The sequence below is a fragment of the Helicoverpa armigera genome, chromosome 28 (genome assembly GCF_030705265.1).
Source record: "Helicoverpa armigera isolate CAAS_96S chromosome 28, ASM3070526v1, whole genome shotgun sequence".
In the NCBI taxonomy this organism is placed as follows: domain Eukaryota; kingdom Metazoa; phylum Arthropoda; class Insecta; order Lepidoptera; family Noctuidae; genus Helicoverpa; species Helicoverpa armigera.
Genome location: NC_087147.1, coordinates 632,918 through 647,642, shown reverse-complemented (window position 1 = coordinate 647,642; position 14,725 = coordinate 632,918). Strand labels below are relative to the sequence as shown.

The 14,725-nt window shown below is 34.8% G+C and overlaps 1 protein-coding gene across 1 annotated transcript in view; it reads right to left on the bottom strand.

The window, feature by feature from the left end:
- Positions 1 to 14,725, bottom strand: part of LOC110383199 (protein stum) — a 61,298-nt gene that overhangs the window by 43,625 nt on the left and 2,948 nt on the right. Inside the window, exon 2 of the mRNA XM_049851703.2 lies at positions 1,179 to 1,820. Coding sequence (XP_049707660.2) covers positions 1,179 to 1,798 — 620 coding nt within the window. The 5' untranslated portion in view covers positions 1,799 to 1,820. The remainder of the gene's footprint in view (positions 1 to 1,178; positions 1,821 to 14,725) is intronic.

Here is a 14,725-nt window from a genome sequence, read left to right as displayed (position 1 = left end):
CAATTCAAAAGTGTTTTGTACGATATCTCATCGATAGATAAAGGCTATAAGTAGCTAACTTTTTCAGGTGCAGAATTAATTCCCTCGGGACCCGTGAGGAAACGATTGTGAAAGTTAGTTCTTCAAAAAAAAACATATTCATATTTTTATTAATTGGAGGTCTGACTTAGGGGCCTAGTTATTATAATATACGATATGGATTTTGATACTTAATTTATGTATTTATGTTAAATACTAGTGCAGGTGCCTAGTTCTCAAAATAAAATAAAAAAACATACATATACGCCATAGGTAGATTTTGGTAAATAAATTAAAAACAGGCTAGTGCAATTATCTGTTCTCTTTTCGGCAATAAAACAAGTCAAATTACCATAGTTACCTAAGTTCATGTAATGTTATGTATTTCTTCACACACTTTATCATTGCTATAACATAAACAATGAGAAACTATACAAATATGTAAAGCAGGATTTCAAAATCTACATAGCATTTTTAGTATACTATTTTTTATTAATGACCACGTACATATATTTTTGATATGACCATTCTTAAATTATTTTTGATTTTGTTTTAATTTACGTTTTCTGTCGAGTCATGTTACCAAAAATAAAAACGTAAGTATATAATATAATATTCCGTAACAAACCTACAGAGTAATTTCAATAAACAATTACACAAAGCCTACACTGTAATTTTAGTTTTTTTGCTGTTTACGTAATTATCGCAGTTTTTTGGTATATTACGTGTAACTATCGCAACTGTGTATGTAAAAACTGCGGTCATAGTCTAAGATTTAGATAGATGGTTATAATTTACCATTTTGCTGTAGATATTACATAATTTTGCTACATAAGTATTTGTTTATTTATTTGGGAACTTAACACATTTTTTAGTTATGAGTTTCATTAAATGATTTAGTTTACGTTGAAAGAATGTACAGTTTGTGCTAAATAAATAACGAAAATAAATTAAACACCTTTCTAAAGTTTTGTAATTATCTAAATAATTTCATGAAGTGGTCTAGTATTTTTTGCTTAATTAAGTAATTTACTTATGTAGCGTATTTTTATTTCGCAGCAAGATGTCTTAAAAAAAATCCGAGCAAAAACCTTATTTTCGTAATCACCAAAAACCACAAAACTTTTACCAAAAACTACCAAAAAAACAAAACTACTCACGGTTTAGCAGCAGCAACAGGTTCCTGCGCACACTTCACTTCAGCAGACAGCACTGTGAACGCCTCATCCTCCCGCCTCGGCACTGACACATCCGCCACCAGCCCAGGACTCGCAGACTGTCTCCCCGACAAGTCGAAGTACCGATCCTGGGCATGAATCAACTGAGTCACCGTAAACGCCGGCGCACCACTCTCGTTCACTTTAAAATCGATTTGCGGCCCGAATAACGATTCATCGTATTCCAAACTCAATTTCCGTTTAAAAAATCGATCGTCTTGAATATCTTTTGAGGGAGAATTATCGTCGCGGTTTATAGTAATGTCTAGTTTGTTCGCGCTGTTGAGTCGAAGCGAGCGTTCGGTAGTGAATGCGTATGGAGTGTTGGCTAGCTCCTCCTCGATAGAGTTGTAGCGGCTTCGGAAGAGTGAACGGGGGGTTTCCCCCCCCGAATCGACGTCGTACTTGCCCCCGAAGAGATCGTACTGTCCGAATCTGTTGTTGATGGTGTCGAACTTGGGGCCTGTGAGGTCGTCGGGCTGGGTCTTGGGGCTGGAAGGCGTGGGGCTCATGTTGATGTGAACTACCCCGTGTTCGTCCTTGTATTTTAGTTTCAGCGCCATTTTTTTAGGGTGACATTTTTGCCTGGAATTAAAGAAAGGGTTTTTTGAGTATCACTGTGTTAAGCAAAGGTTGGTTAAACGTAAGCAGAAATAGAAAATATGAGGGGCGCCACATCTTAATAATAACATATCTATAGAATGTGGTGAAGGGTGCACGTTTTTCACGTTCGAAAAGTGCTGTTTTTCAGAATAAACGATTTAAGATTTTGATTTTGGCTACTTTTGAATAATTACAAATGAGCGATTTATTTAACCTCATACTTATTTTAGTTACACTCAATTTAAATATTCAGAACTATTGAAGTTATCAGTTTCCACGTTAAATTATTTTGCTAAAATAACTTTTGACATTTTCGTGAATATATAACATTGAAATAAAACAATGAAAAATATAATATATTCCGTGTTTATAATATTGTAATCAGCCAAGTGAAGGAGTTAATCTAAATATAGTTTGTTTTATGTTGGACTTAGTAGCCAAGGCTATTTCAATTAATATTTAGATTAAAAATAAATCCTTGTACAAAAACTTACAAGCGAAGTTTATAAATAAAGTTGATACTAAAATTGTGTAAAGTGTACTGTTAGAAAAACTACATCATCATCCTCCGAGCCTTTTTCCCAACTATGTTGGGGTCGGCTTCCAGTCTAACCGGATTCAGCTGAGTACCAGTGATTTACAAGGAGCGACTGCCCTGTCTGAACTCCTCAACCCAGTTACCCGGACAGATTCCGGTAGGTTGACCTGCTGGCATCTGTACTTAAACAATTTTATTAATGAATTCAGTTAGTTAAAGATGAGTCATTACATAAGAGGTATTGTTGCAACGCAATCCCACACATCAGTACGAGTAGATGAGTAGGCCTATTTGTGAGTTCAGTAATAAATAATTATAATAGCTCCGGTCGTGACGTGGGTGTCAAGGTTATGAAGAGATTGTCTGAGAGTGATGAACTTAGACTTTTTACTTTCAACATGTTTGTTTGTAAAGTTGATGAGTTTGTTTGTTTGTTTAAACGCGTTAATATTAAGAAATACTGGATCGATTTTACACTCATACCTACATCTTGAACTTTCTGTTCTAGATTTTCTATAAAATATTATCTTTCTAATACCCAAACTGGAGATTATTTTTTAACAGCAAGTCATTAGCGAGATAAATGAAAGAGTGAAACCGCGAGGAAAAGCTAGTATAATAGATACAATAACACAGTTTCATAGTTCAAAGGTACCTACCTATAGCTTATATTAATTGTTATTGTAGAAAATTACTTAAACAACAAATAAAATTTTATATGCATATTATGTAACTCTCTGACTGTCTATCTGTCTGACTGATCTGACTTTTGCACTAAAACTATGGGACCGATTTAAAAGTATGGTACACACATAGTCTAGACTTCTAGAGCCTGAGATAGGACATATGTAGACTACTTTTAACTTTACATAAAAGTTTCCGCGGCCCTGGTACTCACAGGGCTCCAGAAGAAACATGGTGGGTTTAGTCAGTAAGAGTCTGACACTCCCTCACGCTGCACGCACCCACATCAAGAGGGGTCATGTGATGATTTCCCACGTATAAAAAGGGAAAAAGTAGTTTTGGTGAATGCTCATCAAATTAAAAGTATTTCGACATGGAATTCTATAATATATATAGTGACTGTGATGTGCCCTTGTAACGTTATTGTTGCATTTAAAAACAATTATTCAATTAGATGGCTCAACATTCAATAATTGAGAATTGGCGTAATTGTTATTTCTTTAGAGTATTTATTTATAGCAACGAGATTCACGCTTTTTAGTAAGTTTGATTGTTAAAAGGTGATCTCTATTGCAATTTCATCTATACTAATATACTTAATAAAAAGGAAACCCATTTTTGTTTGTCTGTTTGTTCCCTCCGAAACTACTGAAACAATTTGAAAAAGTCTTTCCCTGTTGGAAAGTTTCACTTCGAGTAACAAAGGCTATATTTTATCCCGGTACAGACAAAACGCGAGTAAAATCGGGTAGTTTTCCATAAAAAGCATTTCGTAACATTATAGTATTTAAAAATAAAACCATTAGGTACTTTTTCAGGACCTAATTTTAAACATACTTACAACGCAGCATATTGTACGTAATAAAATATAATAATTTATTACACACTACAATTTACAAACAGTTAAAAGCAAACTTAACTAAGTTACTAACACTAAGCATGACTCGAATAAAAACAATTTATTTATTTTGCAAATCATGTAGGTAAGTATTGAAAAACTTCAGCGGCTATAAATACATTTGCGTGAAGAAAACTGTATTTTTAATAAACTGTCAGAATGGTAGCAAGTTATTTAGTTTTCATGCATTATTCATATGGCTGGCTAATCGGCAATTATATCTTCTAGCTATTTAGGAGTCAAATTATAGATTCGTGTTGGTAGTCAAAAATTAAAAGCATTTTTAATGGGTTTACGAGTACTTTTGCCAAACCAAAACATGAATTCTTTCAAGTGGAATGGTTAAAAATCTTCATGACTATACTATAAACCTTTTGGTATTTATATTATTAACCTGTTTACAAAACCAAAAGGCAAGCAAGTAGGCTAAGCCAGAACTTGAGTAAGAAAATGCATTCGCATGAAATGTACTCTAGTCACATACCTACACACACATCTAGCCTTATAAAATCGCAACAAGACAACTTCACATGTTGATAAGAAAATCAACCTATTGTTTTCAATAACTTTAAAATCTTTACATAAAAAAATGTTTCAGTATAAACAAAGAGAAATAAATGTCATACTCTTATCTACTTTTGTAAGAGAAAAAACATAGGTAAGTATAACATTTTCTGAAAATTGCATTTCAAAATGCAAGTAGGTACTAGTGAACTGCAATGCTGAGCAATGACCCGCTGGGTTCAATTACGTTGATATTAACAAACCTGCCAGTTATTGCTATATGCATTAACTGCGAGCTCTATACATAATAGTTTACATACTTCTGTGGTTAGGATTGCGTGGAGTTGAAGATATGCGAAGCTATGTTTTAAAAAAAATATTATCGATGTGTATGGTACGTGTGTATGTTGATTCATATGGAAAGTAGGTTGTTGCTTGCGACTACTTTTGAAAGATTAGACTTTTTTATAAGAATTTGATTACTAATCTATCAGCCTTACTTATAAACGTGAATTAAATATAAGTAATACTTAAGGGCTCTTTAAGAAAAATCTTACTTATAAACGTTGCTTAATCATGTCTTAACTAACATTTAATCACTACTTAAGACTTTAAGTAGTTATTAGTTAAAATGTTGCTTAGAAGGTGATTAGAGATTTTATAAGTAAGGGGGTATATTACTAAATGTGTGTTACATTTCCAAAACTTGATAACGCACGCTAAAGATTCCTTTGCGTAGGTACAAATAAGTAGCGTATTTGTATAAATTATGTCACAAAATGATATTTAGGTATCTTAAGTTTGAATGGCGAAAACAAATACCAATGATTGCAATCTGAGATGCTTTTGTTAATTATATACTCAAACATACATATAGAGGTAGTTATGGTTCCCACAAGCCACAAGAGTTTCATTTGAAATTAACTGGAGCAAGAAAGCTCTGCCAAGAAATCATCATCAATCATGCCAGGATATATACAGCAAATCGGGATAGCTTCATAGCTTATTAAATAAGTTTAAAGCTTCTTCTACAAAATGCCAAAAACAATTAGAAACCCAATGTTATTCTGATGTACCAATGTCAGATCATAACTAATTTCATCAAAATCCGTTCAAAAAACACATGTTCAACTATGACGATTATAATTTAAATGTGAAACTATCTTCAGCATAGCATTCGCCTCGCTCGTAGTACACCACAACCCTAACTATTAGAACATAACTCAGTGTTGTTATTCCAAGCCGCTACTGGTCACGCGTAGTTTTTTACTAAACTTCATAAAACGTGTTTCTGATATGCACTTAGGATTAATTATATGGCCTATATGCAGAGGTCGTTGCTTCCATATGCAGCAAGCATTTTTATGAACGAAGAAAATATTTTTCATTTTTTAAAATAATAATTTTATTCACAGCTTTCTTCATAATTCAATATATTAAATCTACATATTTACAAAAAAAACTATGTCTAGTAGTATCAAAATATTCATCCGCAACGCTGTCAGCGGGGAACCATCGTGCCCAAAAGGCTGGCTGCATTGCCACGCTGGATGGCAATACATATCCTTTGGCCGAAGTATGGGCCAGCCTTTTGCTCATGAGTGGACTCCACTAAAAAGATTTGTACATAGAAGACAGAACTGTCTTATACAAATCTTCATTGACAAAGGTGATTCATTAAAAAGTGTTGCTCGTTGCGCCTTATGAATGCTATTAGCAATTTTCATGACGGGTTCCTCCGTGTTTTGAGTGTCTTACAAAAGAGTTGAGGAGGTCGGATAGTCAATCGTTCCACGTAAAATATTTGTAACTCTAGCAAAAGGTCAAATATTATATTAATTATGACTTATTTATTTATTGAATTTACAACAGAGGAAACCGATTTAAACTTCTGGACGTAAATTTTCGTTTCTGGATCTATTTGGTCATTTTTATAAGAACTAAAACCATTGTTTTAATTTACCATCTTGTATGTTTATGCACCTAATAAGTCCCTAAGTTGACGCATACAACAAACAGCCTACCAACAAACTGCTACAACTGTTGACATAGGAACTAAAACAAAAACGACACACATTCATCAGTCCCAGATATAGCAAGTTTCAACCGGATGAGAACTAACCATGGAGGAAGGAAAGATGGGAGATGCCATAATCCAGGTAGGTCAAGCGCCTTCTTCTATGTCAGAAAATCTAGGAATTTTTATTTGACCCACTTCCCAGCCATCGATTAGGATAAAATTTCGCACACGCTTTGAGTTCTGATGGCAATACATGACTAGCTAAGAAACGTTACAATAAGCATGTTTTTTAAACTATTTCTTTTTGAGACATCTATCGAAGGTTTTTGGTACCTATTACAAAAAATAGTCGGACCCAAAGAAGCTGTATAAAGACGAAGACAGTAACGTTCCTCGTCCCCCGCATTTTGGCACGCTACTTTCTTAGGTGATTTTCCGTAATGGCAACTCCTCTCATCTTTCCTTACTCCGTGGTGCTATCGAGTTCACGACCACCTCTTGAAGCCAGGCTTGGCAGACAGCCAAGAGTGAAGGTCAGGAGGTAAATGAGGATTTAATTCCTATCATGGCACGTCAGGTAAGTGTGGAGCTTATTAATTGTTCTACTTTTGTGTAAATGGATCTTTTTGTGTTTGAAAAAGTCATGAGTACCTATTGATGAAAGGTGATTGAAAATTTTGAACTAATTTATGGGTATTAGAGAAAATATGAAACACTTTTATGCACAAGAACTGGGCCAGAGAATCAAGTAAAAGATCTCGTTACTTCCTGTGTTAGATATACGCATATGTGGACATACCACACATTTTGGACGCAGATAGGTTACCTTATAATATATGCCCCTTTAAAGTAATTTATTGTATGTAACTCCAGCAAGTGCTTGCTACATTTTGAACGCATTTTGCAGCCTAGTAATCACCAAGCCTGATAGGTGGTGTATAAACGCACCACTTATAGCCGTTCCATTAAACTATCTAAGTGTAGATACGCTTACAAAAGATAGCATTTTGTCTACAATATCCCCATTCCAATAACGTTTAATTCCTTTCTAGTAAGCAGAGCAACAGGTAAGTACATATAGAATATTGGAAAGGCCGTTAAACACTCCTTGAAGCTTAAGAACAAAGGATTTGAAGCATCAAAAGTAGTTTCATTTAATTCCACACACACGTAATGTGATATAGCAGTAAACCGACTGCGGGAAGTGCGTACCCTCGTCCATGACACGAGATGGAGCGATAAGCCAGTTTTGAGGAAACTGACCCAAGGACTCGTCCTTGGTAGCCGCCGTGAATTCGCGGCCGGCGACTGCCTTAATATACTTTGTGTAACGGTGTCAAATGTAGGGCTGTTTTGGTTAATATAAGTGTGTAGAACTTGGTTATATCAATGTCTTAGACTTTGATAGCACCATACTTAAGGATGTGCTTTTTATGTATACTAATATTATGCAGCTGAAGAAATGAATGGTGAACATTTTGAGAGCACGTAAATGTCGGTGAGAGTGAAGGAATAGTGAGTGCACCTGTGTCCAAGCAAATGCGCTCTATGATATGTCCTGTGCAGCTGATAGATCTCCTTAGAGTAAACAGTCCTTATAAATATGATTTGGCTAGATATTGGGACTTTTTTTTAATCCTAAAACCCTCTATGACTAGAAGCAACCGTATCTAAAAAAAGTCATAAGTTCATTCATCAAATAATTTCTTAAAATTATATGTTAGTTTAAGTCATAATTACCATATTCTAATAGCCAAAAGACAACAGTTCACTAACCCAGTATTAAACAAAGTTTTGCGAAAGTATAATTATGGGCATTAGTTCGAAGGTGACATTATAATAAGGTTTCATGTCGACTCAACATAAAGATATGGTGCTTATGGGCTTGCGGCGTTGTTATTTGGTTCACCAACTTGGTTGCTTTGGTTGGTTGGGAAGTAGGATGAAGATTTAGACGTAGTAAGGGCTTAAAATAACTGAACAAAACTATTGATGCAAAATGAGGGAATCGGCTAGTTATTCTGTTTATTATTTTCTTATAATTATAAAGCTGAAAAGTTTGTTTGTTTAATGATTGCTTGAACGCGCTAATCTGGGGAACTAATGGGCCAATTTAAAAATGCCATATATTGGTGGATAGCCCATTTATCGAGGAAGGTTGTAGGCTACTACTTATTTATCCGGGTGCGCAGCGAAGTTCTTAGTTGAAACTAGTAAAACTGCTAGCGACTTTAGTTACCCTAGATGTCAAATAAAATAGAAATATTGTGCTTTTATGAATTTAACTTGTCCTCATCATGTACAGGTAATGTACTTCAGACATGATTGATTTCAGGTAAAACTATTAACAAGGTCTAAGCTATCTATAATTCATCGATTTCATTTCTCTATCCACAAAAATTAAATAATGAAGATAAAATAGTAACATTATTGAATTAGTTAACAATCTGTGCCGTCAGATGGCGCCACCAGTACGAAGTTAATGAATAGCTCTGGGACCTCGCTAATTACTACAATCAATCACGCGTCCTTGTTAACTTTGCTGAAATTTCGCTATTTACATATATACATACATATGTTGGTTTTATTTTAGTCGTTTGGTTCTGTTACGGTTTGTGTTTCGCGAATTTGGAACAACAGTTCATTAAGGAGTTATAATTTTCTACTGACGTAGGTTTAGGTTTGCGAAAATACACGTTTAGATAAAATAGCGAATAAGTTCTCAAAATATTATATAAAATCATCTCAAAATATATAAAAAGGAAAAATGACATTGCTTAATTTACGTTTGTTAAGAAACTCACGCCAATGGAGTATGTACCTAGATACACTTGCTTCTGTCAACGGTTTCAGCCGCATCCTGTAGGAACTACATCGCACAACTTTTTTCTAACTTCGAGGAATTAATTTAAGAAATACAAAAGCAAAAATACAAGAGAAGGGTGACAGTTGGACTGAGAGGGGTGCTCGCCTCGATGTCTCGCACACGCACTGTTGTAGTTTTGTTTAAAATGTGAATATCGCGCAGTAAATGGTAGTGAACCTAGGCTTCGCAGATTAGAATGGCACCCTTAGTGACTTGTCTCTTCTGCCCGCGCCATCCTGGTCGTGCAGATATGTGCCGACCAAGATGGCACCCCCCGAGATGTGGCACCCGGGGCGGACCGCCCCCTCCGCCCCCCCCTTACGCCGCTACTGATTGTGCCGGTAGTAGTTTAATTGCATTAATGGCCAAGAGCCTAGAGAGCATATCTAGAGAATAGTGCTATCATATACCTACCTAATTAAGCTTCTTGGACGTTTGCATCAATCGCTCTAATTCAATACACTCATCTTCAGGTTTTTCTCTCAGGTACATACTCTGACTGTTGCGTATGCACCATGTGCCCACCATAAACTGTCAACGTAGGTACACATCATGATTATGGCATCATTTTTTGCATTTCTTAACAGATACGAGTCCTGAATATTTGAAATAGTTGTATTTTTAGAAAAGTACTTTAGAGCTGTATTTTCTTTAGATTTGGCCCCAACGTCCATACAAGTTGCCCATTGTTGGTCTCATTTTGCAGGACACGTTGCCTAGATAGGCAGATAGTATAGTCTACATATACACTACATTTTAGGCACTTTGTGTACCTACACGGACCAAATATGTCTCCCGCTTCCTCAACCTTCAGTTACAACCTGTCTCCTCGATACATAGCCTATCTACCTAACAGTGAAAGAATTTTACAAATCGGTCCAGTGGTGCTTGAGATTAGCACGTTCAAGCCAACAAGCCAAACAATCTTCAGCTTTATAGTACCTATTAATACCTATAGATTTACAATAACATCGCATTTGGTCACATTTACACAATCCCAGATTATTACAATATTTTTTTCAGATTCTCCTATAAAAATATTCATATCACGTAAAAATCTAATTAAATGCCCCCTAATCGATATAACCAATCGAGTCAGTGTTAGCAGGAATCGAGTGGTTATTCCCGGTAAAGCTGACATTTGATTGGTTACCGGCTAGTGGTGAGCGAATGTTTGTCGAGTGCAGTAGTACCGATACAGTGCACGTGTTATCGATCCGAACTGGACTGAATGTAGTAGAGGTAGCAGAGAAAATTGTATGGAATCCTCCTTATTTATTTAACAAGTTCAGAATTTATTAATCCATGTTAAAATCGGAGAAAATGTATGGTTATTAAGAGGGTAAAAGATTTTCGACATCTTGACGAGTATAAAAATGTATAATGTATAATGATTTATTGTAATGAATTATTATTTGTTAATTATCTATATTATATTTAAATGTTTTAATCTAAATCATATTTGTGCGTCTATATCGTCTGCAGTTTTTATGCCTATGTTTTGCAAATAATACATGACTTTGGAAAATCCTTTTGGTAAATGAAAAAAAACTGCCAAAGCTTGTAAAGGATATAAAGAAAATAAAGATTTTTTTTATGTTTTTATTATTACTGGAATTCAATGTGTTTTCAACATGTCGTAAAGAATAGTTTTTCGCGTGTAGACAATTAAAATGATTACTAAACCTAGATTTTTTCTATAACATTCAATGTCACTATGTCTTATGTCACCTTGTCACCTAAAAACCTAAAGAATTACTACTACAAAGTAATATAGCATGACTCATCCATCACTGTATTCTTTCAAAGTCAAAGTCAAATGATTTTATTTCATTTAGGCCTTTACAAGCACTTATGGACGTCAAAAATATAAATAAGTTTGATTCTAGTTCAAATCGACTTAATATTATAAAATGCGAAAGTTTGTATCTACGGATGTTTGTTCCTCTTTCACGCAAAAACTACTGGTTGTATTTTGATGAAACTTAGCTGGCTGTGATATAGCTTGATATCAGAATGAATAACACATAGGTTACTTTTATCCGGGTGCGGGTAGTAGTTCCCTTGGGACGTGGGTAAAACCTCTGGCAGGAGCTGGTTAACAATAATAACAACGAACTCCATGTATTATATTTTGCTAACCTCATCAATATATTTAGTTTCTTTCTATAACAAGTTCAAGGGTTTCACAAGGATATTGTAAATATTTTTGTTGCTTTAGTTAAAGTCAATATACCGACCCTGACTTACGAGGTATGAAAGTATGAACGCGTATGAAATAAATGTAATGTTAAGAACAGTGTTTAGTAGATTGTTTCTCAATTTCATAATATGTTTCTGAGGCAGAGATGTTAATGAATGAAATAAATTCTTGTTACTAAAATAATTCAATTTCTATCTAACTAATACTATCTAAGTTTCCAGAACAATTATTTCAATATGTACTTACCATTGTGTCTTATGTAATGTTAAGACGCCTATTATGAGCTTAGAGCATTTTCGGTAAAAATCCCTGAACCTGCTGGTATTGTTAATGTTAACCTAATCAATTATGATCATGAAATATGAATTTTGAGTAGATAGGTAAATCAAGCAATTCAAATTCTTTTAAAGCAATTCTACTCATAATAATGTTGTATGCAATAATTCCTAGTAATCTTAAATCTAAAAAAATAATTCACGTAAACTGACTAACGTTCTCTGTGGACGCTACACATGACGCGGCGCTATCAAGTTCAGTGACTCACGGAGTCGAGAGCTGACTCAGTACTACTGTGAGAGACCACTAATATACACTTATTGTTTAGCCCTACTCGACCACTTTACAAACTTATTGTTTTACTGGTAGAGGGTTGAAGAATCGTAACATTCTTAGGAGCTCTTCGGGGTTAGCTTTTGAAGGGTTAAAGGGATGTTTTAGTCTATAAAGATGCAATGACTATTTTGCTGAGATGGATTTCTCGCTGGGGTCTGTGAATGAGCTTATATCTTACAAGAGTTTGGTGGGAAATGAAAAATAGTTCAAAGACTAACTATAGCTTACCAACTGCATCACCACCGCATATTTCAGACATATAAGGTCTGTCGTTACTCTGTACGTAACCACTTGCCTAGCCTTTTCCCAACATGTTGGGGTAGGCTTCCAGTCTAACCTTATGCAGCTGAGTAACAGTGTTTTACAAGGAGCGACTGCCTATCTGATCTCCTCAACCAACTTAGCTACCGGGCAAGGGATCTTGGTAAAACTGGTTGTCAGACTATTACTTCTTTGGAATAAAACCAAAAAATATTGCTAAAGTTAAAATGAAAAACTGCATCGCCTGATGGTCAGTTGTTGATTAAAAATTATAACATGAAAGATGGGATTTTTTCAGCTTGAAAATTTTATATTTAGCGTATAATTTGCCATGATTACAGCGAAATATTTCATTCGCCGCGACGGTTGAATGCTATATGACTGCATTTAATTAACATAAAATATATGCCTAATTACTTTTATGATGCACCAAAAAACTTTTAGGTCAAACATGAAACGTTCGTTCCTAACTGTATGAATATTTTCTTGTTAGCTTTTAATAGCGCCTGTATAGTGTATAGTCAAGTGGCGGCTGTACTCAAAATTAGATTATTCTTTTTCAGATTAGTCTAAGAGTCTTGGACTTTTTGACCTAAAATGTCTTTGTTATTGATGGTGAGAACTGGCGGAAGAAACTCCTTAGCAAGACATGTTTCGTCCCAGAGAAATCCTATCAAATTATCAACAAATTTTGCTACATTAAGTGTGCAGCCTCAGTGGGGCTTAGGCTCTGCGTGTAAACAAGTAATTTAAATGCATTTTTACATTAATAATTGTAAAGATGGTTTTTTTTTGGACTAACAGGCTATTCTAAGCTCAGACTAATATTTCCCCCTTTATTATTTTTGTAAATTTAACAAACTTTATTAATTAAGTAACTATGCAAGACTAAATAGGTTCTTTGATTGACTGTTAAACTAAAGCCAATCAGTTGGTTTTACAAAAACTGCAAAAGTAATCTAGTAAGTTATAAAATCATCGCTGGTCTTGTATTGTGCCCCTAAAATACTAACTCCAACAATATTTTCCGTATTATAATTAAATTTGGCTAAAGTATATCATAGCTATGATTAATAGTGTAACAGATAGGGCAGCTCGCATGTAGGACAAGCCTGTCGGCGCGTCGATGGGGATGACTTGTCGAATATCAAGCCGGATAGATACTGCTACTTATGTAGGTATAACAGATATGAGAATCATTTATTATTTCTACATATATGTAAGATCTACTAGCCTTTTGGCACCCATATAAAAATTTAAAAAACTCAATTTCAAAATCCATTCTTAGGCTCTTAAAAATCTTAAGATATCTGTGTACCAAATACTTATTTCATTGTTTCGACGTGAAAGAGCGACACACATTAGTTACTTTCGCATAAATAAGCATTAAATGCCAATCCAGAGATAAACAATCAGTCTTATTTGTTTTTATGGCAACTAAATGTAATTGAAAATGCCCACAGAGTATATTACAGCATATGTTCTTTCTTAAGCCATTTGCATTTGGTTCGTAGTTTTAACGTGAAAGCAGAATGAAAAAACAGCATTAAATACCCCTAGTATTTAATCCTTTAGTATGTAAACATTACAGAGCTACTTATTTGTTTTTATGGCATTAAATAACGGCAAGTAAATGTAATTTTACAACAAAAGGCACATGACACTAGCCGGTGCATTGGCTAGTTCATTGCGCATGCGTGCATTTACACGTGTTACAGACGCATCTGCCGTGACCTTCAGTTTCGTGAATTACAGCAAACTGCACCTTATATCACCTACTAACTATATATCCTTACAGATCCTACTAACTATATATCTATCAATCTTTCGCAGATATCACATGCCACATCACCTATCTAGCCGTTTTCAATGTTGGGGTTAGCTTCCAGACTAACTGGATGCAGCTGAGCAGCTCAGCTGATCTGCGTGGCACATAGAGCGTCTGCCTATCTGACCTTCTTAACCCCCCTTGGTAAGACAGGTTGTAAGACTTTTTGTCAATAAGTTTATCGCCTATAGTAATTCTTCTATACGTCATCTTCTATACCTATCTGTCATCGAGGTAAATAAATTCCACTATTGCTCACTTACTACATGTACAACTTATCGAAAACAAACAAAAATATTCACCTACATCAAGCCTATAATATTAGTAAAGATAGCAGCACAATTTGAAGAAGGAATATTAAGCACCACTTTACTGTAGATATTAAATATAATCTTAGAAAAGCGTTAGAAAGACGATTGAGTTAAATTAAGTACACAAGTGCACAATCGCGTAAAAAGTTTTTAGACACAAGC